Source organism: Pseudophryne corroboree, chromosome 4 (genome assembly GCF_028390025.1).
Source record: "Pseudophryne corroboree isolate aPseCor3 chromosome 4, aPseCor3.hap2, whole genome shotgun sequence".
Lineage (NCBI taxonomy): Eukaryota > Metazoa > Chordata > Amphibia > Anura > Myobatrachidae > Pseudophryne > Pseudophryne corroboree.
Window position 1 is genome coordinate 370,067,763 of NC_086447.1, and position 25,636 is coordinate 370,093,398.

The 25,636-nt window shown below is 47.7% G+C and overlaps 1 protein-coding gene across 3 annotated transcripts in view; it reads left to right on the forward strand.

The window, feature by feature from the left end:
* Nucleotides 1–2,088: 2,088 nt before the first annotated feature.
* Nucleotides 2,089–25,636, forward strand: part of EIF2B5 (eukaryotic translation initiation factor 2B subunit epsilon) — a 119,402-nt gene continuing 95,854 nt past the window's right edge. Inside the window, exon 1 of one of the 3 annotated variants that reach the window (XM_063916582.1) lies at nucleotides 2,089–2,107. Coding sequence is in view for 2 of the 3 variants with exons in the window: in XM_063916580.1 (XP_063772650.1) it covers nucleotides 2,285–2,407 (123 nt within the window). In the remaining variant the exon portion in view is untranslated. The other 2 variants (XM_063916581.1, XM_063916580.1) reach the window with 2 other exon arrangements.

The window sequence follows — 25,636 nt, forward strand, 5'->3', positions numbered from 1 at the left end:
TGCCCACTAGGGCAGCGTATTTCATGCCCAAACCAGTGTTGGGCAAGGCAAAATCCATGTGGGTCATATGCAAGTGACCCGACTCTATTGATTTCAGGTGTCAAAATTGTTGCCCGAGACTCGTTAACCCTTGCAAAACTACAGCTACTTATTCATAATAGAAAATGAGAGTGTTAAGGTGCCCACTTGGGCAACGTTTTTCATGCCCAAACCAGTGTTGGGCAAGGCAAAATACATGTGGGTCATATGCAAGTGACACGACTCAGTTGATTTCAGGTGTCAAAATTCTTGCCCGAGACTCGTTAACCCTTGCAAAACTACAGCTACTTATTCAAATTAGTAATTCATAATACTGTGAATGTGCCCACTTGGGCAGCGTATTTCATGGCAAAACCAGCGTTGGGCAAGGCAAAATCCATGTGGGTCATATGCAAGTGACCTGATTCAGTTTATTTCAGGTGTCAAAATTCTTGCCTGAGACTCGTTAACCCTTACAAAACTACAGCTACTTATTCATAATAGAAAATGATAGTGTTAAGGTGCCCACTTGGGCAACTTATTTCAAGCCCAAACCAGTGTTGGGCAAGGCAAAATACATGTGGGTCATATGCAAGTGACCCGACTCTATCGATTTCTGCTGTCAAAATTCTTGCCCGAGACTCGTTAACCCTTGCAAAACTACAGCTACTTATTCATAATAGAAAATGAGAGTGTTAAGGTACCCACTTGGGCAACGTTTTTCATGCCCAAACCAGTGTTGGGCAAGGCAAAATACATGTGGGTCATATGCAAGTGACACGACTCAGTTGATTTCAGGTGTCAAAATTCTTGCCCGAGACTCGTTAACCCTTGCAAAACTACAGCTACTTATTCAAATTAGTAATTCATAATACTGTGTATGTGCCCACTTGGGCAGCGTATTTCATGCCCAAACCAGTGTTGGGCAAGGCAAAATCCATGTGGGTCATATGCAAGTGACCCGACTCTATTGATTTCAAGTGACAAAATTCTTGCCCGAGACTCGTTAACCCTTGCAAAACTACAGCTACTTATTCAAATTAGTAATTCATAATACTGTGAATGTGCCCACTTGGGCAGCGTATTTCATGGCAAAACCAGCGTTGGGCAAGGCAAAATCCATGTGGGTCATATGCAAGTGACCTGATTCAGTTGATTTCAGGTGTCAAAATTCTTGCCCGAGACTCGTTAACCCTTGCAAAACTACAGCTACTTATTCATAATAGAAAATTTATAGTGTTAAGGTGCCCACTTGGGCAACTTATTTCATGCCCAAACCAGTGTTGGGCAAGGCAAAATACATGTGGGTCATATGCAAGTGACCCGACTCAGTTGATTTCAGGTGTCAAAATTCTTGCCCGAGACTCGTTAACCCTTGCACAACTACAGCTACTTATTCAAATTAGTAATTCATAATACTGTGTATGTGCCCACTTGGGCAGCGTATTTCATGGCCAAACCAGTGTTGGGCAAGGCAAAATCCATGTGGGTCATATGCAAGTGACCCGACTCTATTGATTTCAGGTGTCAAAATTGTTGCCCGAGACTCGTTAACCCCTGCAAAACTACAGCTACTTATTCAAAATGGTGAATTATAGTGTATGTGCCCACTTTGCCAGCATATTTCATGCCCAAACCAGCGTTGGGAAAGGCAAAATACAGGTGGGTCATATGAAAGGGACCCTACTCTGTGAATTTCAGGCGTCAAATGTGTTGCCCAAGACACATTAACCCTTGCAAAACTGAATGATCTGAATAAGAAGCTGGAGCTCGAATAAGAAGTGAATAAGAAGCTGGAGTTTGAATAAGAAGTGAATAAGAAGCTGGCCGAATAAGAAGCTAACTTCAGCCTCGTCATCGATGGAGGGAAACCATCTGGTTCTCACCCATCGAAGGCAAAAGTATTCTACATCGGCCATAAACCATCGATGGTCATCCCTATTCTATAGTGCCCATGGCTCCTAGTGGACCCGTCTATATCCCACAGTACTAAATGGATTCCCAGTATCCCCCAGGATGTAAGTGAAATACTATGATAAATGGGCCCCATGATCCGTGCAGTGCGGGAACATCATAGAACTGTACACAGGTGACTGTCTTATCATAGCCAGATGTTACGGTTTCAAGGTGTAGCAAGATGGCTGAAATCTGCTGCCACACACATTGAGACTTGTTGTGTCTCTTCTCGGCCACCGTTGAAAGCGCCGGGTGACACAGACTACGGTGGCCGGGTAGGGGACTGCTGCTGAGTGTATGAGTGAGTAACATGGCTGCGCGTGTGGGGAAGCGAGGTGCGGGGGGTGAGGATGAGCTGCCGCCCCTACAGGCCGTGCTGATAGCCGACAGCTTCAACAGAAGGTTTTACCCGATTACCAAGGATCGGCCACGGGTGAGTGTAGCTGCAGCGTGTGTGAGAGCTGGGTGAGCAGAGGGCTGGCTGCCGGGTGACACATGTGCATATGCCCGGGACAGGTGCAGTACCCGCAGCGCAGCAGCTGTACTCGGTAACAGAGCCATGCACAAGCTCATGAGCAGCAAGCCTTCAGTGGAGTCTGTGGGTCCTATGTACTATGCCTTGGCAAGAGATAAAGTAAGAGCCAACCAGCCCCTCACTGACATGTCACAGGCTGTTTGAAACATGACAGTTAGGAGCTGATTTGCTGGTACTGTACCTCCGTCCACTTGATCGCTCCCCAAGGCTTAGTACATAGTCCCCAGTGTGTTCTGTGTGCCGGGCTGGTGTTATCTCTGTGCGCTTATACTCCCAGCAGTGCTAGTCACCACTCACTGTATGACTGACAGACTGGCACTGCTCCGTCAGCGTGACCCCAGGGCCAGGGGTGCCTCCTCCCCTCACCGAGTGCAGCAGGCTCGTTTTACTTGTGTACTTTGGTCCAGCTACATCATATGTTTGCTAGAGATGAGCGGGTTCGGTTTCTCTGAATCCGAACCCGCACGAACTTCATGTTTTTTTCACGGGTCCGAGCAGACTCGGATCCTCCCGCCTTGCTCGGTTAACCCGAGCGCGCCCGAACGTCATCATGACGCTGTCGGATTCTCGCGAGACTCGGATTCTATATAAGGAGCCGCGCGTCGCCGCCATTTTCACACGTGCATTGAGATTGATAGGGAGAGGACGTGGCTGGCGTCCTCTCCATTTAGATTAGGGTTGAGAGAGAGAGAGAGAGATTGACCTGAGGCTGTGATACTGTAGAAGAGAGTGCAGAGTTTAGTGACTGACGACCACAGTGACCACCAGACAGTGCAGTTGTTTGTTTTATTTAATATATCCGTTCTCTGCCTGAAAAAAACGATACACACAGTGACTCAGTCACATACCATATCTGTGTGCACTGCTCAGCCCAGTGTGCTGCATCAATGTATATATATATCTGACTGTGCTCAGCTCACACAGCTTATAATTGTGGGGGAGACTGGGGAGCACTGCAGTGCCAGTTATAGGTTATAGCAGGAGCCAGGAGTACATAATATTATATTAAAATTAAACAGTGCACACTTTTGCTGGAGTGCCACTGCCAGTGTGACTAGTGACCAGTGACCTGACCACCAGTATATATAATATTAGTAGTATACTATCTCTTTATCAACCAGTCTATATTAGCAGCAGACACAGTACAGTGCGGTAGTTCACGGCTGTGGCTACCTCTGTGTCGGCACTCGGCAGCCCGTCCATAATTGTATATACCACCTAACCGTGGTTTTTTTTTCTTTCTTTATAGTCATACTAGTTACGAGTATACTATCTCTTTATCAACCAGTCTATATTAGCAGCAGACACAGTACAGTGCGGTAGTTCACGGCTGTGGCTACCTCTGTGTCGGCACTCGGCAGCCCGTCCATAATTGTATATACCACCTAACCGTGGTTTTTTTTTCTTTCTTTATACATACATACTAGTTACGAGTATACTATCTCTTTATCAACCAGTCTATATTAGCAGCAGACACAGTACAGTGCGGTAGTTCACGGCTGTGGCTACCTCTGTGTCGGCACTCGGCAGCCCGTCCATAATTGTATATACCACCTAACCGTGGTTTTTTTTTCTTTCTTTATACATACATACTAGTTACGAGTATACTATCTCTTTATCAACCAGTCTATATTAGCAGCAGACACAGTACAGTGCGGTAGTTCACGGCTGTGGCTACCTCTGTGTCGGCACTCGGCAGCCCGTCCATAATTGTATATACCACCTAACCTTGGTTTTTCTTTCTTTCTTTATACATACATACTAGTTACGAGTATACTATCTCTTTATCAACCAGTCTATATATTAGCAGCAGACACAGTACAGTGCGGTAGTTCACGGCTGTGGCTACCTCTGTGTCGGCACTCGGCAGCCCGTCCATAATTGTATATACCACCTAACCGTGGTTTTTTTTTCTTTCTTTATACATACATACTAGTTACGAGTATACTATCTCTTTATCAACCAGTCTATATATTAGCAGCAGACACAGTACAGTGCGGTAGTTCACGGCTGTGGCTACCTCTGTGTCGGCACTCGGCAGCCCGTCCATAATTGTATATACCACCTAACCGTGGTTTTTTTTTCTTTCTTTATACATACATACTAGTTACGAGTATACTATCTCTTTATCAACCAGTCTATATTAGCAGCAGACACAGTACAGTGCGGTAGTTCACGGCTGTGGCTACCTCTGTGTCGGCACTCGGCAGCCCGTCCATAATTGTATATACCACCTAACCGTGGTTTTTTTTTCTTTCTTTATACATACATACTAGTTACGAGTATACTATCTCTTTATCAACCAGTCTATATTGGCAGCAGACACAGTACAGTGCGGTAGTTCACGGCTGTGGCTACCTCTGTGTCGGCACTCGGCAGCCCGTCCATAATTGTATATACCACCTAACCGTGGTTTTTTTTTCTTTCTTTATAGTCATACTAGTTACGAGTATACTATCTCTTTATCAACCAGTCTATATTAGCAGCAGACACAGTACAGTGCGGTAGTTCACGGCTGTGGCTACCTCTGTGTCGGCACTCGGCAGCCCGTCCATAATTGTATATACCACCTAACCGTGGTTTTTTTTTCTTTCTTTATACATACATACTAGTTACGAGTATACTATCTCTTTATCAACCAGTCTATATTGGCAGCAGACACAGTACAGTGCGGTAGTTCACGGCTGTGGCTACCTCTGTGTCGGCACTCGGCAGCCCGTCCATAATTGTATATACCACCTAACCGTGGTTTTTTTTTCTTTCTTTATACATACATACTAGTTACGAGTATACTATCTCTTTATCAACCAGTCTATATATTAGCAGCAGACACAGTACAGTGCGGTAGTTCACGGCTGTGGCTACCTCTGTGTCGGCACTCGGCAGCCCGTCCATAATTGTATATACCACCTAACCGTGGTTTTTCTTTCTTTCTTTATACATACATACTAGTTACGAGTATACTATCTCTTTATCAACCAGTCTATATTAGCAGCAGACACAGTACAGTACGGTAGTTCACGGCTGTGGCTACCTCTGTGTCTGCACTCGGCAGGCAGTCCATAATTGTATACTAGTATCCATCTCCATTGTTTACCTGAGGTGCCTTTTAGTTGTGCCTATTAAAATATGGAGAACAAAAATGTTGAGGTTCCAAAATTAGGGAAAGATCAAGATCCACTTCCACCTCGTGCTGAAGCTGCTGCCACTAATCATGGCCGAGACGATGAAATGCCAGCAACGTCGTCTGCCAAGGCCGATGCCCAATGTCATAGTACAGAGCATGTCAAATCCAAAACACCAAATATCAGAAAAAAAAGGACTCCAAAACCTAAAATAAAATTGTCGGAGGAGAAGCGTAAACTTGCCAATATGCCATTTACGACACGGAGTGGCAAGGAACGGCTGAGGCCCTGGCCTATGTTCATGGCTAGTGGTTCAGCTTCACATGAGGATGGAAGCACTCAGCCTCTCGCTAGAAAAATGAAAAGACTCAAGCTGGCAAAAGCAGCACAGCAAAGAACTGTGCATTCTTCGAAATCCCAAATCCACAAGGAGAGTCCAATTGTGTCGGTTGCGATGCCTGACCTTCCCAACACTGGACGTGAAGAGCATGCGCCTTCCACCATTTGCACGCCCCCTGCAAGTGCTGGAAGGAGCACCCGCAGTCCAGTTCCTGATAGTCAGATTGAAGATGTCAGTGTTGAAGTACACCAGGATGAGGAGGATATGGGTGTTGCTGGCGCTGGGGAGGAAATTGACCAGGAGGATTCTGATGGTGAGGTGGTTTGTTTAAGTCAGGCACCCGGGGAGACACCTGTTGTCCGTGGGAGGAATATGGCCGTTGACATGCCAGGTGAAAATACCAAAAAAATCAGCTCTTCGGTGTGGAGGTATTTCACCAGAAATGCGGACAACAGGTGTCAAGCCGTGTGTTCCCTTTGTCAAGCTGTAATAAGTAGGGGTAAGGACGTTAACCACCTCGGAACATCCTCCCTTATACGTCACCTGCAGCGCATTCATAATAAGTCAGTGACAAGTTCAAAAACTTTGGGTGACAGCGGAAGCAGTCCACTGACCAGTAAATCCCTTCCTCTTGTAACCAAGCTCACGCAAACCACCCCACCAACTCCCTCAGTGTCAATTTCCTCCTTCCCCAGGAATGCCAATAGTCCTGCAGGCCATGTCACTGGCAATTCTGACGAGTCCTCTCCTGCCTGGGATTCCTCCGATGCATCCTTGCGTGTAACGCCTACTGCTGCTGGCGCTGCTGTTGTTGCCGCTGGGAGTCGATGGTCATCCCAGAGGGGAAGTCGTAAGCCCACTTGTACTACTTCCAGTAAGCAATTGACTGTTCAACAGTCCTTTGCGAGGAAGATGAAATATCACAGCAGTCATCCTACTGCAAAGCGGATAACTGAGGCCTTGACAACTATGTTGGTGTTAGACGTGCGTCCGGTATCCGCCGTTAGTTCACAGGGAACTAGACAATTTATTGAGGCAGTGTGCCCCCGTTACCAAATACCATCTAGGTTCCACTTCTCTAGGCAGGCGATGCCGAGAATGTACACGGACGTCAGAAAAAGACTCACCAGTGTCCTAAAAAATGCAGTTGTACCCAATGTCCACTTAACCACGGACATGTGGACAAGTGGAGCAGGGCAGGGTCAGGACTATATGACTGTGACAGCCCACTGGGTAGATGTATGGACTCCCGCCGCAAGAACAGCAGCGGCGGCACCAGTAGCAGCATCTCGCAAACGCCAACTCTTTCCTAGGCAGGCTACGCTTTGTATCACCGCTTTCCAGAATACGCACACAGCTGAAAACCTCTTACGGCAACTGAGGAAGATCATCGCGGAATGGCTTACCCCAATTGGACTCTCCTGTGGATTTGTGGCATCGGACAACGCCAGCAATATTGTGTGTGCATTAAATATGGGCAAATTCCAGCACGTCCCATGTTTTGCACATACCTTGAATTTGGTGGTGCAGAATTTTTTAAAAAACGACAGGGGCGTGCAAGAGATGCTGTCGGTGGCCAGAAGAATTGCGGGACACTTTCGGCGTACAGGCACCACGTACAGAAGACTGGAGCACCACCAAAAACTACTGAACCTGCCCTGCCATCATCTGAAGCAAGAAGTGGTAACGAGGTGGAATTCAACCCTCTATATGCTTCAGAGGTTGGAGGAGCAGCAAAAGGCCATTCAAGCCTATACAATTGAGCACGATATAGTAGGTGGAATGCACCTGTCTCAAGCGCAGTGGAGAATGATTTCAACGTTGTGCAAGGTTCTGATGCCCTTTGAACTTGCCACACGTGAAGTCAGTTCAGACACTGCCAGCCTGAGTCAGGTCATTCCCCTCATCAGGCTTTTGCAGAAGAAGCTGGAGACATTGAAGGAGGAGCTAACACGGAGCGATTCCGCTAGGCATGTGGGACTTGTGGATGGAGCCCTTAATTCGCTTAACAAGGATTCACGGCTGGTCAATCTGTTGAAATCAGAGCACTACATTTTGGCCACCGTGCTCGATCCTAGATTTAAAGCCTACCTTGGATCTCTCTTTCCGGCAGACACAAGTCTGCTGGGGTTGAAAGACCTGCTGGTGACAAAATTGTCAAGTCAAGCGGAACGCGACCTGTCAACATCTCCTCCTTCACATTCTCCCGCAACTGGGGGTGCGAGGAAAAGGCTCAGAATTCCGAGCCCACCCGCTGGCGGTGATGCAGGGCAGTCTGGAGCGACTGCTGATGCTGACATCTGGTCCGGACTGAAGGACCTGACAACGATTACGGACATGTCGTCTACTGTCACTGCATATGATTCTCTCAACATTGATAGAATGGTGGAGGATTATATGAGTGACCGCATCCAAGTAGGCACGTCACACAGTCCGTACTTATACTGGCAGGAAAAAGAGGCAATTTGGAGGCCCTTGCACAAACTGGCTTTATTCTACCTAAGTTGCCCTCCCACAAGTGTGTACTCCGAAAGAGTGTTTAGTGCCGCCGCTCACCTTGTCAGCAATCGGCGTACGAGGTTACATCCAGAAAATGTGGAGAAGATGATGTTCATTAAAATGAATTATAATCAATTCCTCCGCGGAGACATTGACCAGCAGCAATTGCCTCCACAAAGTACACAGGGAGCTGAGATGGTGGATTCCAGTGGGGACGAATTGATAATCTGTGAGGAGGGGGATGTACACGGTGATATATCGGAGGGTGATGATGAGGTGGACATCTTGCCTCTGTAGAGCCAGTTTGTGCAAGGAGAGATTAATTGCTTCTTTTTTGGGGGGGTCCAAACCAACCCGTCATATCAGTCACAGTCGTGTGGCAGACCCTGTCACTGAAATGATGGGTTGGTTAAAGTGTGCATGTCCTGTTTTGTTTATACAACATAAGGGTGGGTGGGAGGGCCCAAGGACAATTCCATCTTGCACCTCTTTTTTCTTTTCTTTTTCTTTGCATCATGTGCTGATTGGGGAGGGTTTTTTGGAAGGGACATCCTGCGTGACACTGCAGTGCCACTCCTAAATTGGCCCGGTGTTTGTGTCGGCCACTAGGGTCGCTAATCTTACTCACACAGTCAGCTACCTCATTGCGCCTCTTTTTTTCTTTGCGTCATGTGCTGTTTGGGGAGGGTTTTTTGGAAGGGACATCCTGCGTGACACTGCAGTGCCACTCCTAGATGGGCCCGGTGTTTGTGTCGGCCACTAGGGTCGCTAATCTTACTCACACAGCTACCTCATTGCGCCTCTTTTTTTCTTTGCGTCATGTGCTGTTTGGGGAGGGTTTTTTGGAAGGGACATCCTGCGTGACACTGCAGTGCCACTCCTAGATGGGCCCGGTGTTTGTGTCGGCCACTAGGGTCGCTAATCTTACTCACACAGCTACCTCATTGCGCCTCTTTTTTTCTTTGCGTCATGTGCTGTTTGGGGAGGGTTTTTTGGAAGGGCCATCCTGCGTGACACTGCAGTGCCACTCCTAGATGGGCCCGGTGTTTGTGTCGGCCACTAGGGTCGCTAATCTTACTCACACAGCTACCTCATTGCGCCTCTTTTTTTCTTTGCGTCATGTGCTGTTTGGGGAGGGTTTTTTGGAAGTGACATCCTGCGTGACACTGCAGTGCCACTCCTAGATGGGCCCGGTGTTTGTGTCGGCCACTAGGGTCGCTTATCTTACTCACACAGCGACCTCGGTGCAAATTTTAGGACTAAAAATAATATTGTGAGGTGTGAGGTATTCAGAATAGACTGAAAATGAGTGTAAATTATGGTTTTTGAGGTTAATAATACTTTGGGATCAAAATGACCCCCAAATTCTATGATTTAAGCTGTTTTTTAGTGTTTTTTGAAAAAAACACCCGAATCCAAAACACACCCGAATCCGACAAAAAAAATTCGGTGAGGTTTTGCCAAAACGCGTTCGAACCCAAAACACGGCCGCGGAACCGAACCCAAAACCAAAACACAAAACCCGAAAAATTTCAGGCGCTCATCTCTAATGTTTGCCCGGATCCATGGTGGTAGCGATATAAAGCTTCATAGTGGCATGCTATATACTTGTATACAGCTGCACACTATATACAGCTGCATACTTGCAACTCCATATTCCAGCTAGCCAGAACTTTGTGTGCCCATATAAACATTTTTAAGGGATCACCTTCCCAGTGCTTTTCTGTAAATGTTATACTTTAAAGTAGTGCCCAAGTTAATTTTATGCACTATAATAGATCCCTAGGGCCGGATTCAAATCATATCGCACCTGCTATCTCCCATCTAAAGTGACGGGAGATAGAGGGGCGATATTCAAATGTGCCCGTTTTTGTGCTGATCGCGCTCATTACAGTCGCGTTTAGGTGTGCCAAGCGCCCAAACCTGACTAGAGTAATGGGCGCGATCGTGAAGTGACCCGTTTGGGCGCTCAAACGGGTCTCTTTACACGCTCAAACGGGTCTCTTTACACGCCTTTTAGCGCGCTACCTCCGGGGGTAGTGAGCTGAAATGAAGTTGTCGCGCCCATTGGCAGTAACCTTAGAATACTGCCGGCAGGCTGGACGGGGGACAGAACATTTGAATCCAGCCCTTCGATTCAAGTGCTGAGAAGATTGCTGTCTACAGTGAATGTAAAACAGCGGAGGAAGGGTCAGGGACCAACCAGCTCCTACCTACCTGGGGGATACTTTCTGATGCAGAGGATTCCACTTTGAGGGAAGATCTGAATTTCAGCACTATATTGTACCGTCCTGAGACAATGCCCGACCCCAGTTCACAGGGTGTAGTTTACTCTTCCATAGTACATTGCTTTATAATGTAAGCTCTCACGAGTAGGGCCCTCTTCCCTCGTGCTTATCCTTTTCTTACGTTAATAATCCTCAACTGCCCAAATCCTGCCGTTTTTTGACCACCGTGAAACTTATCTCTATGTCGTTTACTGCTGTAGTTATACTTAGTTACCCTGTACTTGTCCTATATTGTCTTTAACTGTAAGTCACTGTTTTCCTGTTTTGATTATGTGCATATGTACTCTGTAATTGGCGCTGCGGAACCCTTGTGGCGCCATATAAATAAAGGAAGATAATAATTGCTCAATGATTAGCTCAGCTGTGCCTGTGAGGATGAAATAGGAGAGGCGGGGATATATATCAATGTGGAGCGTTACATGCAGGTAGAGACAGAGACTGCCACCTGTATGAGCGCTGACGAGTCCACCTTTCCATGTCAGGCAAAGAATTGGACCTAGTTGCTGAGTGGGCAATTCTGGGAATTTTGTTGACAAATATATGCCTTGGGCCGAGAGCTCTATAGCGATGGCACCGCCTGCACCCACAATAGTCATGCCCATTGCTGCTCCACGCTCACATGTTGTCTGCAGCGTCACTACTAATCCCACTGGGCTGTTATGGCACCATTTTGTTAATGTTGGGATTCACCCTGCTTTTTTGCCTGCACCACTTTAGAGGATGCCGCCACTGTCTCACATACACCAGTGACAGTCTGGGAGCCACCACACACAGGGGGAGATGTACTAAGCCTTGTAGAGTGAAAACAAGGAGAGAGAGAGAGAAAGCACCAGCCAGTCAGCTCCTGTTATGTTACAGGCTGTGTTTGAAAAATGACAGGAGCTGATTGACTGGTACTTATCTCTCCACTTTATCACTCTCCAAGGCTTAGTACATCTGCCCACGCAAGATGGGTGGAGCAAAGGACCAGGCGCCTGACCATATCTTGGCCTCCAGAAGGCGCTTTCCAGTCACAATGGCATTGAGCTCTCAATGCCAGCAGCAATCTGCTGACCCAGCCCCACACAGGCCGGGAGCAAAGACCACACATTTCACTCTGTCACCCTTGGGGTATGCCACTGCAAAGGTAAGGTGTGCCACCCAGAGCACGCAAATATTAGGCTTCTCAAATCTTGCAGAACAAAGGAAATTGTTGCTTGAATATAAATTTCTCTTACGTCCTAGAGGATGCTGGGGACTCCGTAAGGACCATGGGGATAGACGGGCTCCGTAGGAGACATGGGCACTTTAAGAAAGACTTTAGGTATGGGTGTGCACTGGCTCCTCCCTCTATGCCCCTCCTCCAGACCTCAGTTTACTACTGTGCCCAGAGGAGACTGGGTGCATTACAGGGAGCTCTCCTGAGTTTCCTGTCAGAAAGTATTTTGTTAGGTTTTTTATTTTCAGGGAGCCTGCTGGCAACAGACTCCATGCATCTAGGGACTGAGGGGAGAGAAGCAGACCTACTTCTGTGAGTTTCAAGGCTCTGCTTCTTAGGCTACTGGACACCATTAGCTCCAAAGGGATGGGTACGCAGGTCTCACCCTCGCCGTCTGTCCCAGAGCCGGGCCGCCGTCCTCCTCACAGAGCCGGAAGATAGAAGCCGGGTGAGTATGAGAATAAAAGAAGACTTCAAAGGCGGCAGAAGACTTCATGATCTTCACTGAGGTAACTGTCAAAGTCAGAAAAATATCTCTATGCACACTGCCATATTTGCACCTCACACAGGTCTGCGCTGCGCATGCGTGCGCTCTCCCGTGCGTGCGCATACTCGCTGTTGCGGGCACCCGCGGGCGCGCGGTATGTGCATTTACGGTAGAGTTCATGTGTTCGTAGCGTGCGACTCAATCGTTACATATTTTCACCATATAATGTGTTTTGTAGATCATGGTCCCTTTGATAGATTCTGAAAGTTTGGTTAATGTAGAATGTTCATGAACAGAGAAATCCCCCTTTGTTTGATACGAAGGGTCAGACAGGAGTAATACAGTGGTGTTTAGTACCCATCGGAAGAGTATTTAATTAGCAATATTCCGGTGTTGGTTTGAAGCGGATTAATCGCTCGTGCGAATAGTTATGGACATAAGAAGTTTATGTCCATTTACTATTATTTGCACTTACTTATCCATGCGGCGGGAAACCTTGTTTCCCTCCCACCTGAGCTGTTGGAAATAGTCACAGCCCACCTGTATGAATCAACCTATGACCTTTTGTTATAATGCGAGGAGGAATTCCTGTGTCCAATGAACAATGAGATTGTAGGGACCATTGAATTGTATTGTGTGTGGGGCATAAATAGACAAGCCGATCACATCCAGCTCACTCTTCAACGGTTATCATTGCTGAAAATCGGGAGCTGGATGTCCAGAGGCGCATGCGATCGTTTCCTTTGTGCGTAAGTTTTCTCCGCAATCATATTGTCTTTCTTGTTGTTGTGGGCCATATCTCTCTCATTTCTCTCTCTCTTCTCTTTCTCTCGTATTCTCTTAAACGTAATAGTATTGTATTGTATTTCATGTGTAGTTATCTGGTTAGGTAGTCTATGTTATATTGTAGTGTATGACTTGTATTGTATTAATTCTTTTGCAAGTATAACATTCATAATATATATATTAGGCGTTGGACCCTAAGCACGGTATCTGTGTATTTCTTATAGTGTTAAGTATTCTCAGAGCGTCGGTGACGCTCAAACAGCTTTTAAGTTAATAAGGTTACACTGTGTTGCATCTACACCCTATCTCTATACAAAGGTTTTACAGCATAGTACATTGTTTATGGTTTAGATATAAAGGTTTAACATTGTGAGCGTCTGCGCCGCTCGTGATCTCCTCGTGGTCTCGAGCGTCCGCTTCGCTGATAGCATAGCATTACGGTAGTCGCTCACCTATAAGTGTGCCCGATACCAACAGCGTATTCTCGTGAGCGTCTGTATCGCTCGAGCAGCCCGCTCCCGATACAGCGTCCGTTACGCTATAGTGAACCATTACGTTAGTCGGCAGCCAATAGCGTGCCTGCCTGTGATCTCTTTGCCGTGAGCGAACGTGACGCTTGAGCGTCTCGACCACGGCTAAGCGATTGTTACGCAACGAGCGTACCCTTACGGTACTCCATACGTAAATAGCGTACAGTGTTCTTAGACCTCATAAAGGGTTTTATATAAGATAAATATTTAGCTTTATCATAACGCACAGCGGTGAAGCTGTGCGCCATTGCTCCCATACACCTCACACACGGCAGTCACTGTAAGGGCGCAGGGGGGGCGCCCTGGGCAGCATATGAACCTCTTTCTGGCAAAAATAGACATATATACAGTTGGGCACTGTATATATAATGAGCCCCCGCCAGTTTCAGTATATTTGAGCGGGATAGAAGCCCGCCGCCGAGGGGGCGGGGCTTCTCCCTCAGCTCTCACCAGCGCCATTTTCTGCACAGCGCTGAGAGGAAGCTCCCCGGACTCTCCCCTGCTTAACCACGGTGAAAGAGGGTTTTGAAGAAGGGGGGCACATAATTTGGCGCAGTTATACATGTACAAACAGCGCTACTGGGTAAACATATTTATATAGTGTTTCTTCCTGGGTCATATAGCACTGGGTGTGTGCTGGCATACTCTCTCTCTGTCTCTCCAAAGGGCCTTGTGGGGGAACTGTCTTTAGATAAGAGGATTCCCTGAGTGTGTGGTGTGTCGGTACGCGTGTGTCGACATGTCTGAGGTAGAAGGCTTTCAGGGGGGGGGGGGGGGAGAATGAGTGTGGTGTCTCCGTCGACAACGCCGACACCTGACTGGATGGATATGTGGAAGGTTTTAAGTGCTAATGTAAATTTATTGCACAAAAGATTAGACAAAGCTGAAGCTAGGGAACAGCCAGGGAGTCAACCCATGTCTGTCCTTATGTCGCAGGGACCTTCGGGTTCTCAAAAGCACCCACTATCCCAAATTGTAGACACAGATACCGACACGGATTCTGACTCCAGTGTCGACTACGATGATGCAAAATTACAGCCAAAAGTGGCTAAATGTATTCGATATATGATCATTGCAATAAAAGATGTTTTGCATATCACAGAGGAACCCCCTGTCCCTGACACGAGGGTACACATGTATAAGGGGTAGAAACCTGAGGTAACCTTTCCCCCCTCACATGAGTTGAATGAATTATGTGAAAAAGCTTGGGAATCTCCAGACAAAAAACTGCAGATTCCCAAAAGGATTTTTATGGCGTATCCTTTCCCGCCAACGGACAGGATACGGTGGGAATCCTCCCCTAGGGTGGACAAAGCTTTAACACGCTTATCCAAGAGGGTAGCCCTGCCGTCACAGGATATGGCTACCCTCAAAGATGCTGCGGATTAAAAACAAGAGGGTACCCTGAAGTCCATTTATACACATTCAGGTAGATGGATGGTGGTGGTGGAAGGTGGATAAGGCATTAACACGCTTATCCAAAAAGGTAGCGCTGCCATCCCAAGATACGGCTACCCTCAGGGACCCTGCTGACCGCAAGCAGGAGGTTATCTTGAAGTCCATTTACACACATTCTGGTACCTTACTCAGACCGGCGATTGTGTCGGCCTGGGTTTGTAGCATGGTAGCAGCATGGACAGATACCTTATCAGCGGATATTGAGACCCTAGATAAGGATACCATTTTATTGACCCTGGGACATATAAAAGATGCGGTCTTATATATGAGAGATGCTCAAAGAGACATTAGTCTGCTGGGTTCTAGAGTCAACGCGATGTCCATTTCTGCTAGATGAGTCCTATGGACCCGGCAATGGACAGGTGATGCCGACTCAAAGAGGCATATGGAGGTTTTACCTTACAAGGGTGAGGAATTGTTTGGGGAAGGTCTCTCGGACCTGGTCTCCACAGCTACAGCTGGTAAATCAAATTTTCTACATTATATTCCCTCACAGCCTAAGAAAGCGCCACATTATCAAATGCAGTCCTTTCGATCACAAAGAAACAAGAAAGTACGAGGTGCGTCCTTTCTTGCCAGAGGTAAGGGCAGAGGAAAAAAGCTGCATAACACAGCTAGTTCCCAGAAACAGAAGTCCTCCCCGGCCTCTACAAAATCCACTGCATGACGCTGGGGCTCCGCTATAGGAGTCCGCCCCAGTGGGGGCACGTCTTCGAGTTTTCAGCCACATATGGGTTCACTCACAGGTGGATCCCTGGGCAATAGAAATTGTTTCTCAGGGATACAAGCTGGAATTCGAAGAGGTGCCTCGCCGGTTTTTCAAATCAGCCCTACCAGCTTCTCCCCCGGAAAGGGAGATAGTGTTAAATGCAATTCACAAATTGTATCTTCAACAGGTGGTGGTCAAGGTTCCCCTGCTTCAACAAGGGAGGGGATATTACTCAACCCTATTTGTGGTCCCGAAACCGGACGGTTCGGTCAGACCCATTTTACATTTAAAATCCCTGAACCTATACTTGAGGAGGTTCAAGTTCCAGATGGAATCGCTCAGAGCGGTCATCGCCAGCCTGGAAGGGGGGGGGATTTTATGGTATCTCTGGACATAAAGGATGCATACCTTCATGTTCCCATTTATCCACCTCATCAGGCGTACCTGAGATTTGCGGTACAGGATTGTCATTACCAATTTCTCTAACGTCCTAGTGGATGCTGGGGACTCCGTCAGGACCATGGGGAATAGCGGCTCCGCAGGAGACAGGGCACATCTAAAGAAAGCTTTTAGGATCACATGGTGTGTACTGGCTCCTCCCCCCATGACCCTCCTCCAAGCCTCAGTTAGGTTTTTGTGCCCGTCCGAGCAGGGTGCAATCTAGGTGGCTCTCCTAAAGAGCTGCTTAGAAAAAGTTTTTTTAGGTTTTAAATCTCAGTGAGTCCTGCTGGCAACAGGCTCACTGCATCGAGGGACTTAGGGGAGAGATTTTCAACTCACCTGCGTGCAGGATGGATTGGAGTCTTAGGCTACTGGACATAGCTTCAGAGGGAGTCGGAACACAGGTCATCCTGGGGTTCGTCCCGGAGCCGCGCCGCCGACCCCCCTTACAGATGCTGAAGATCGGAGGTCCGGAAACAGGCGGCAGAAGACTCTTCAGTCTTCATGAAGGTAGCGCACAGCACGGCAGCTGTGCGCCATTGTTGCTACACACTTCTCACTGACCAGTCACGGAGGGTGCAGGGCGCTGCTGGGGGCGCCCTGGGCAGCAATATTAAATACCTTTAGTGGCAAAGAATACATCACATATAGCCATTAAGGCTATATGTATGTATTTAACCCAGGCCAGATTTCTCAAAACCCTGGAGAAAAGCCCGCCGGAAAAGGGGCGGAGCTTATTCTCCTCAGCACTCAGCGCCATTTTCCTGCTCAGCTCCGCTGTGAGGAAGGCTCCCAGGACTCTCCCCTGCACTGCACTACAGAAACAGGGTAACAAAGAGAAGGGGGGCATAAATTGGCGATATTTATATATTAAAAGCGCTTATAACAAAAACAACACCTTTTAGGGTTGTTTATATACATTTATAGCGTTTTTGGTGTGTGCTGGCAAACTCTCCCTCTGTCTCCCCAAAGGGCTAAGGGGGTCCTGTCTTCGATTAGAGCATTCCCTGTGTGGCTGCTGTGTGTCGGTACGTGTGTGTCGACATGTATGAGGACGATGTTGGTGTGGAGGCAGAGCAATTGCCGGTAATGGTGATGTCACCCCCTAGGGAGTCGACACCGGAATGGATGGCTTTAGTTATGGAATTACGTGATAATGTTAGTACATTACAAAAGTCAGTAGACGAAATGAGACGGCCGGAAAACCAGTCAGTACCGGCTCAGGCGTCTCAGACACCGTCAGGGGCTGTAAAACGTCCCTTACCTCAGTCAGTCGACACGGGTACCGACACAGATGAATCTAGTGTCGACGGTGAAGAAACAAACGTATTTTCCAACAGGGCCACACGTTATATGATCACGGCAATGAAGGAGGCTTTGCAGATCTCTGATACTGCTGGTACCTCAAAAAGGGGTATTATGTGGGGGGTGAAAAAACTACCTGTAGCTTTTCCAGAATCCGAGGAATTGAATGACGTGTGTGATGAAGCGTGGGTTAACCCAGATAGAAAACTGCTAATTTCTAAGAAGTTATTGGCATTATACCCTTTCCCACCAGAGGTTAGGACGCGCTGGGAAACACCCCCTAGGGTGGATAAGGCGCTCACACGTTTATCAAAGCAAGTGGCGTTGCCGTCTCCTGATACGGCCGCCCTCAAGGATCCAGCGGATAGGAGGCTGGAAACTAACCTGAAAAGTATATACACTCATACTGGTGTTATACTGCGACCGGCAATAGCCTCAGCCTGGATGTGCAGTGCTGGGGTAGTGTGGTTGGATTCCCTGACTGAAAATATTGATACCCTGGATAGGGACTGTATTTTATTGACTCTAGAGCAATTAAAGGATGCGTTTCTTTATATGCGAGATGCTCAGAGGGATATTTGTACTCTAGCATCAAGAGTAAGTGCGATGTCCATATCTGCCAGAAGAAGTTTATGGACGCGACAGTGGTCAGGTGATGCGGATTCCAGAAGGCATATGGAAGTGTTGCCATATAAAGGAGATCGGTCTATCGGATCTGGTGGCCACGGCAACTGCCGGCAAATCCACTTTTTTACCTCAGACCCCCTCCCAACAGAAAAAGACACCGTCTTTTCAGCCGCAGTCCTTTCGCTCCTATAAAAACAAGCGAGCAAAAGGACAGTCTTATCTGCCGCGAGGCAGAGGAAAGGGTAAGAGAGGGCAGCAAGCAGCCCCTGCCCAGGACCAGAAGCCCGCCCCGGGTTCTACAAAGCCATCAGCATGACGCTGGGGCTTTACAAGCGGACTCAGGAGCGGTGGGGGGTCGACTAAAGATTTTCAGCAATCAGTGGGCTCGCTCACAGGTGGACCCGTGGATCCTGCAGATAGTATCTCAGGGTTACATGTTGGAGTTCGAAAGGTCTCCCCCTCGCCGGTTCCTAAAGTCTGCTTTACCAACGTCTCCCTCAGAAAGGACGACGGTATTGGAAGCCATTCACAAGCTGTATTCTCAGCAGGTGATAGTCAAGGTACCCCTCCTACAACAGGGAAAGGGGTATTATTCCACACTATTTGTGGTACCGAAGCCGGACGGTTCGGTAAGACCTATTCTAAATCTGAAATCCTTGAACCTGTACATACAGAAATTCAAGTTCAAGATGGAGTCACTCAGAGCAGTGATAGCGAATCTGGAAGAAGGGGACTTCATGGTGTCCCTGGACATAAAAGATGCTTATCTGCATGTCCCAATTTACCCCTCACACCAAGGGTATCTCAGGTTCTTGATACAAGACTGTCATTATCAGTTTCAAACGCTGCCGTTTGGTTTGTCCACGGCCCCTCGGGTCTTTACCAAGGTAATGACCGAAATGATGGTTCTTCTACGAAGAAAAGGCGTATTAATTATCCCTTACTTGGACGATCTCCTGATAAGGGCAAAGTCCAGAGAACAGCTGGAAGTCGGTGTAGCACTAACCCAAGTAGTGCTTCAGCAACACGGGTGGATTCTGAATCTTCCAAAATCTCAATTGACCCCGACAACACGTCTGCTGTTCCTGGGAATGATTCTGGACACGGTTCAGAAAAAGGTGTTTCTCCCGGAGGAGAAAGCAAGGGAGTTATCCGAACTGGTCAGGAACCTCCTAAAACCAGGAACTGTGTCAGTACATCAATGCACAAGAGTCCTGGGAAAGATGGTGGCTTCTTACGAAGCAATTCCATTCGGCAGATTCCATGCACGAACATTTCAGTGGGATCTGCTGGACAAATGGTCCGGATCGCATCTGCACATGCATCAGCGGATAACACTGTCACCAAGAACAAGGTTGTCTCTCCTGTGGTGGTTGCAGAGTGCCCATCTGTTAGAGGGCCGCAGGTTCGGCATACAGGACTGGGTCCTGGTGACTACGGATGCCAGCCTACGGGGCTGGGGAGCAGTCACACAGGGAAGAAACTTCCAGGGTGTATGGTCAGACCTGGAGACGTCTCTTCACATAAATATACTGGAGCTAAGAGCGATATACAATGCTCTAAGCTTGGCAAAACCGCTGCTTCAGGGTCAGCCGGTGTTGATCCAGTCGGACAACATCACGGCAGTCGCCCACGTAAACAGACAAGGCGACACGAGAAGCAGAAGAGCAATGACAGAAGCTGCAAGGATTCTTCGCTGGGCGGAAAATCATGTCATAGCACTGTCAGCAGTGTTCATCCCGGGAGTGGACAACTGGGAAGCAGACTTCCTCAGCAGACACGACCTTCACCCGGGAGAGTGGGGACTTCATCCGGAAGTTTCCCACATGATTGTGAACCGTTGGGAAAAACCAAAGGTGGATATGATGGCGTCTCGCCTCAACAAAAAACTGGACAGATATTGCGCCAGGTCAAGAGACCCTCAGGCAATAGCTGTGGACGCTCTGGTAACACCATGGGTGTACCAGTCAGTGTATGTGTTTCCTCCTCTGCCTCTCATACCAAAGGTACTGAGAATTATTCGGAAAAGGGGAGTAAGAACAATACTAGTGGCTCCGGATTGGCCAAGAAGAACTTGGTATCCGGAACTTCAAGAGATGCTCACGGAGGATCCGTGGCCTCTACCTCTAAGAAGGGATCTGCTTCAGCAGGGACCTTGTATGTTCCAAGACTTACCGCGACTGCGTTTGACGGCATGGCGGTTGAACGCCGGATTCTAAAAGAAAAGGGCATTCCATAGGAAGTTATTCCTACCTTGATTAAGGCTAGGAAGGAAGTGACCGCACAACATTATCACCGCATTTGGAGAAAATATGTTGCGTGGTGTGAAGCCAAGAAGGCCCCAACGGAAGAATTTCAATTGGGTCGATTCTTACATTTCCTGCAGGCAGGATTGTCTATGGGCCTCAAATTGGGGTCTATTAAAGTTCAAATTTCGGCCTTATCAATCTTCTTCCAGAAGGAATTGGCTTCAGTGCCTGAAGTACAAACTTTTGTCAAGGGTGTACTACATATACAGCCCCCGATTGTGCCCCCAGTGGCACCGTGGGATCTAAACGTAGTTTTGGATTTTCTCAAATCTCATTGGTTTGAGCCTCTCAAATCTGTAGATTTGAAGTATCTTACATGGAAAGTAACCATGCTACTGGCCCTGGCTTCAGCCAGGAGAGTTTCAGAGTTGGCGGCTTTATCGTACAAAAGCCCATATCTGATTTTCCATTCGGACAGGGCAGAACTGCGGACACGTCCTCATTTTCTCCCTAAGGTGGTTTCGGCTTTTCACTTGAACCAGCCTATTGTGGTGCCTGCGGCTACTAGCGACTTGGAGGACTCCAAGTTACTGGACGTTGCCAGAGCATTAAAAATATATATTTCAAGGACAGCTGGAGTCAGAAAATCTGACTCGTTGTTTATATTGTATGCACCCAACAAGATGGGTGCTCCTGCGTCTAAGCAGACGATTGCGCGTTGGATCTGTAGCACAATCCAACTTGCACATTCTGTGGCAGGCCTGCCACAGCCTAAATCTGTAAAGGCCCACTCCACAAGGAAGGTGGGCTCATCTTGGGCGGCTGCCCGAGGGGTCTCGGCATTACAACTTTGCCGAGCAGCTACGTGGTCAGGGGAGAACACGTTTGTAAAATTTTACAAATTTGATACTCTGGCTAAGGAGGACCTGGAGTTCTCTCATTCGGTGCTGCAGAGTCATCCGCACTCTCCCGCCCGTTTGGGAGCTTTGGTATAATCCCCATGGTCCTGACGGAGTCCCCAGCATCCACTAGGACGTTAGAGAAAATAAGAATTTACTTACCGATAATTCTATTTCTCATAGTCCGTAGTGGATGCTGGGCGCCCATCCCAAGTGCGGATTGTCTGCAATACTTGTACATAGTTATTGTTACAAAAATCGGGTTATTATTATTGTTGTGAGCCATTTTTTCAGAGGCTACTTCGTTTGTTATCATACTGTTAACTGGGTTCAGATCACAAGTTGTACAGTGTGATTGGTGTGGCTGGTATGAGTCTTACCCGGGATTCAAGATCCTTCCTTATTGTGTACGCTCGTCCGGGCACAGTACCTAACTGAGGCTTGGAGGAGGGTCATGGGGGGAGGAGCCAGTACACACCATGTGATCCTAAAAGCTTTCTTTAGATGTGCCCTGTCTCCTGCGGAGCCGCTATTCCCCATGGTCCTGACGGAGTCCCCAGCATCCACTACGGACTATGAGAAATAGAATTATCGGTAAGTAAATTCTTATTTTCAGACGTTGCCGTTTGGGCTTTCCACGGCCCCGAGGATTTTCACCAAGGTAATGGTGGAAATGATGGTGCTCCTGCGCAAGCAAGGTGTCACAATTATCCCGTACTTGGACGATCTCCTTATAAAAGCGAGTTCAAGAGAGCAGTTACTGAACAGTGTGTCACTTTCACTGAAGGTGATACAGCAACACGGCTGGATTCTCAATATCCCGAAGTCGCAGTTGGTTCCTACGATTCGTCTGACTTTCTTGGGCTTGATTCTGGATACAGACCAGAAAAAGGTTTATCTTCCGATAGAAAAAGCTCAGGAACTCATGACTCTAGTCAGGAACTTATTGAAGCCAAAACAGGTGTCAGTGCACCACTGCACTCGAGTTCTGGGAAAGATGGTGGCATCATACGAAGCCATTCCCTTTGGCAGGTTCCATGCGAGGACTTTCCAATGGGACCTATTGGACAAGTGGCCCGGGTCACATCTACAAATGCATCGGTTGATCACCCTGTCCCCCAGAGCCAGGGTATCTCTCCTGTGGTGGCTGCAGAGTGCTCACCTTCTAGAGGGAAGTAGGTTCGGCATTCAGGACTGGATCCTGGTGACCACGGACGCGAGCCTCCGAGGTTGGGGAGCAGTCACGCAGGGAAGAAACTTCCAAGGTCTGTGGTCAAGTCAAGAGACTTGTCTTCACATCAACATCCTGGAACTGAGGGCCATATACAACGCCCTACGTCAAGCGGAGACCTTACTGCGCGACCGACCAGTTCTGATCCAGTCAGTCAACATCACTGCAGTGGCTCATGTAAACCGCCAGGGCGGCACAAGGAGCAGAGTGGCAATGGCGGAAGCCGCCAGGATTCTTCGCTGGGCGGAAAATCATGTAAGCGCACTGTCAGCAGTGTTCATTCCAGGAGTGGACAACTGGGAAGCAGACTTCCTCAGCAGACACGACCTGCATCCAGGAGAGTGGGGACTTCATCAGGAAGTCTTCGCACAGATTGCAAGTCAGTGGGGACTGCCCCAGATAGACATGATGGCATCCCGCCTCAACAAAAAGCTGCAGAGGTATTGCGCCAGATCAAAAGATCCGCAGGCGGTAGCTGTAGACGCCCTAGTGACACCGTGGGTGTTCCAGTCGGTCTATGTGTTTCCTCCTCTTCCTCTCATCCCAAAGGTGTTGAGAATAATAAGGAAAAGAGGAGTAAAGACAATTCTCATTGTTCCAGATTGGCCACGAAGGACCTGGTATCCGGAGCTACTGGAAATGCTCACAGAAGATCCATGGCCTCTTCCTCTACGACAGGACCTGTTGCAACAGGGGCCCTGTCTGTTCCAAGACTTACCGCGACTGCGTTTGACGGCATGGCGGTTGAACGCCGGATCCTAGCGGAAAAGGGCTTTCCGGATGAGGTCATTCCTACTCTGATAAAGGCTAGGAAGGACTAGACAGCTAAACATTATCACCGTATATGGCGAAAATATGTTGCTTGGTGTGAGGCCAGGAATGCTCCTCCGGAAGAATTCCATCTGGGCCGTTTCCTTCACTTCCTACAAACTGGAGGGAATTTGGGCCTAAAATTAGGCTCCATTAAGGTTCAGTTTTCGGCCTTATCCATTTTCTTTCAAAAGGAATTGGCTTCTCTCCCAGAAGTACAGACTTTTGTAAAGGGAGTGCTGCATATTCAGCCTCCTTTTGTACCTCCGGTGGCACCTTGGGACCTTAACGTGGTGTTGAAATATCTCACTTGGAAAGTGGTCATGTTGTTAGCCTTGGCTTCGGCTAGGCGAGTATCGGAATTGGCGGCTTTGTCTCATAAAAGCCCCTATCTAGTTTTCCATATGGATAGAGCGGAATTGCGGACCCGCCCTCAATTCTTGCCTAAGGTGGTGTCATCTTTTCATATGAACCAACCTATTGTGGTGCCTGTGGCTACGCGCGACTTGGAGGATTCCGAGTCCCTTGATGTAGTCAGGGCTTTGAAAATTTACGTGGCCAGAACGGCTAGAGTCAGGAAAACAGAAGCACTGTTTGTCCTATATGCGGCCAACAAGGTTGGCGCCCCTGCTTCAAAGCAGACTATTGCTCGCTGGATCTGTAACACGATTCAGCAGGCTCATTCCACGGCTGGATTGCCGTTACCAAAATCGGTCAAGGCCCATTCCACTAGGAAGGTGGGCTCTTCTTGGGCGGCTGCCCGAGGGGTCTCTGCACTACAGCTGTGTCGAGCTGCTACTTGGTCGGGTTCAAATACTTTTGCAAAGTTCTACAAGTTTGATAACCTGGCTGAGGAGGACCTCCTGTTTGCTCAATCGGTGCTGCAGAGTCATCCGCACTCTCCCGCCCGTTTGGGAGCTTTGGTATAATCCCCATGGTCCTTACGGAGTCCCCAGCATCCTCTAGGACGTAAGAGAAAATAAGATTTTAAACTTACCGGTAAATCTTTTTCTCGTAGTCCGTAGAGGATGCTGGGCGCCCGTCCCCAGTGCAGACTACTTCTGCAAGACTTGTATATAGTTTTGCTTACATAAGGGTTATGTTATAGTTTTCATCGGTCTTGGACTGATGCTATGTTGTTTTCATACTGTTAACTGGTTAGTATATCACAAGTTATACGGTGTGGCTGGTATGAATCTTGCCCTTGGATTAACAAAATCCTTTCCTCGTACTGTCCGTCTCCTCTGGGCACAGTTTCTCTAACTGAGGTCTGGAGGAGGGGCATAGAGGGAGGAGCCAGTGCACACCCATACCCAAAAGTCTTTCTTAAAGTGCCCATGTCTCCTGCGGAGCCCGTCTATCCCCATGGTCCTCACGGAGTCCCCAGCATCCTCTACGGACTACGAGAAAAAGATTAACCGGTAGGTTTAAAATCTTATTTTAGCATTGAACATGCATATACCCACACATTAGATGTCAAATATCTGAGTAATCAGTGCAGACACACTACCTAACATAATTTTCTTGTGAACCTGTCGTACAGTGCTTGACATAATATAGTGTTCATTCTAGCACCTAATCAGTGAGACAGAAATATTTACCCTTCAAAAAAAAAATATGTTCTCACTGACTTAGGTTCATGGTGATACATTGAACACTATAACAAACATACAACTGTGCCGGTTGAGGTAAAAGGGAATTTCTCAAGAAATTATATCAGTAGCCATTTTATTTGGAAAACTATGAATTTTGGGCACTACTGTGTGGCATAATATGAATTCTGGGCACTACTGTGTGACATAATATGAATTTTGGGCACTACTGTGTGGCATGATATGAACTGTTGGCAGTACTGTGTAGCATAATATGAACTGCGGGCAAACAATGAATTGCAGGGATTACTGTGCTATAATATGACTTGTGGGCATTACTATGAGGCATAGTATGAATATGAATTGTGGCCTTGTTATGTGGCATTTTATGAATTGGGGGGTTCTTACTGTTTGGCAAGTATGAATTGAGGACATTATAGTATATATAATGTAATTTCTCATACGTCCTAGAGGATGCTGGGGATGCTTCAAGAACCATGGGGTATAGACGGGATCCGCAGGAGACATGGGCACACTATAAGACTTTGAATGG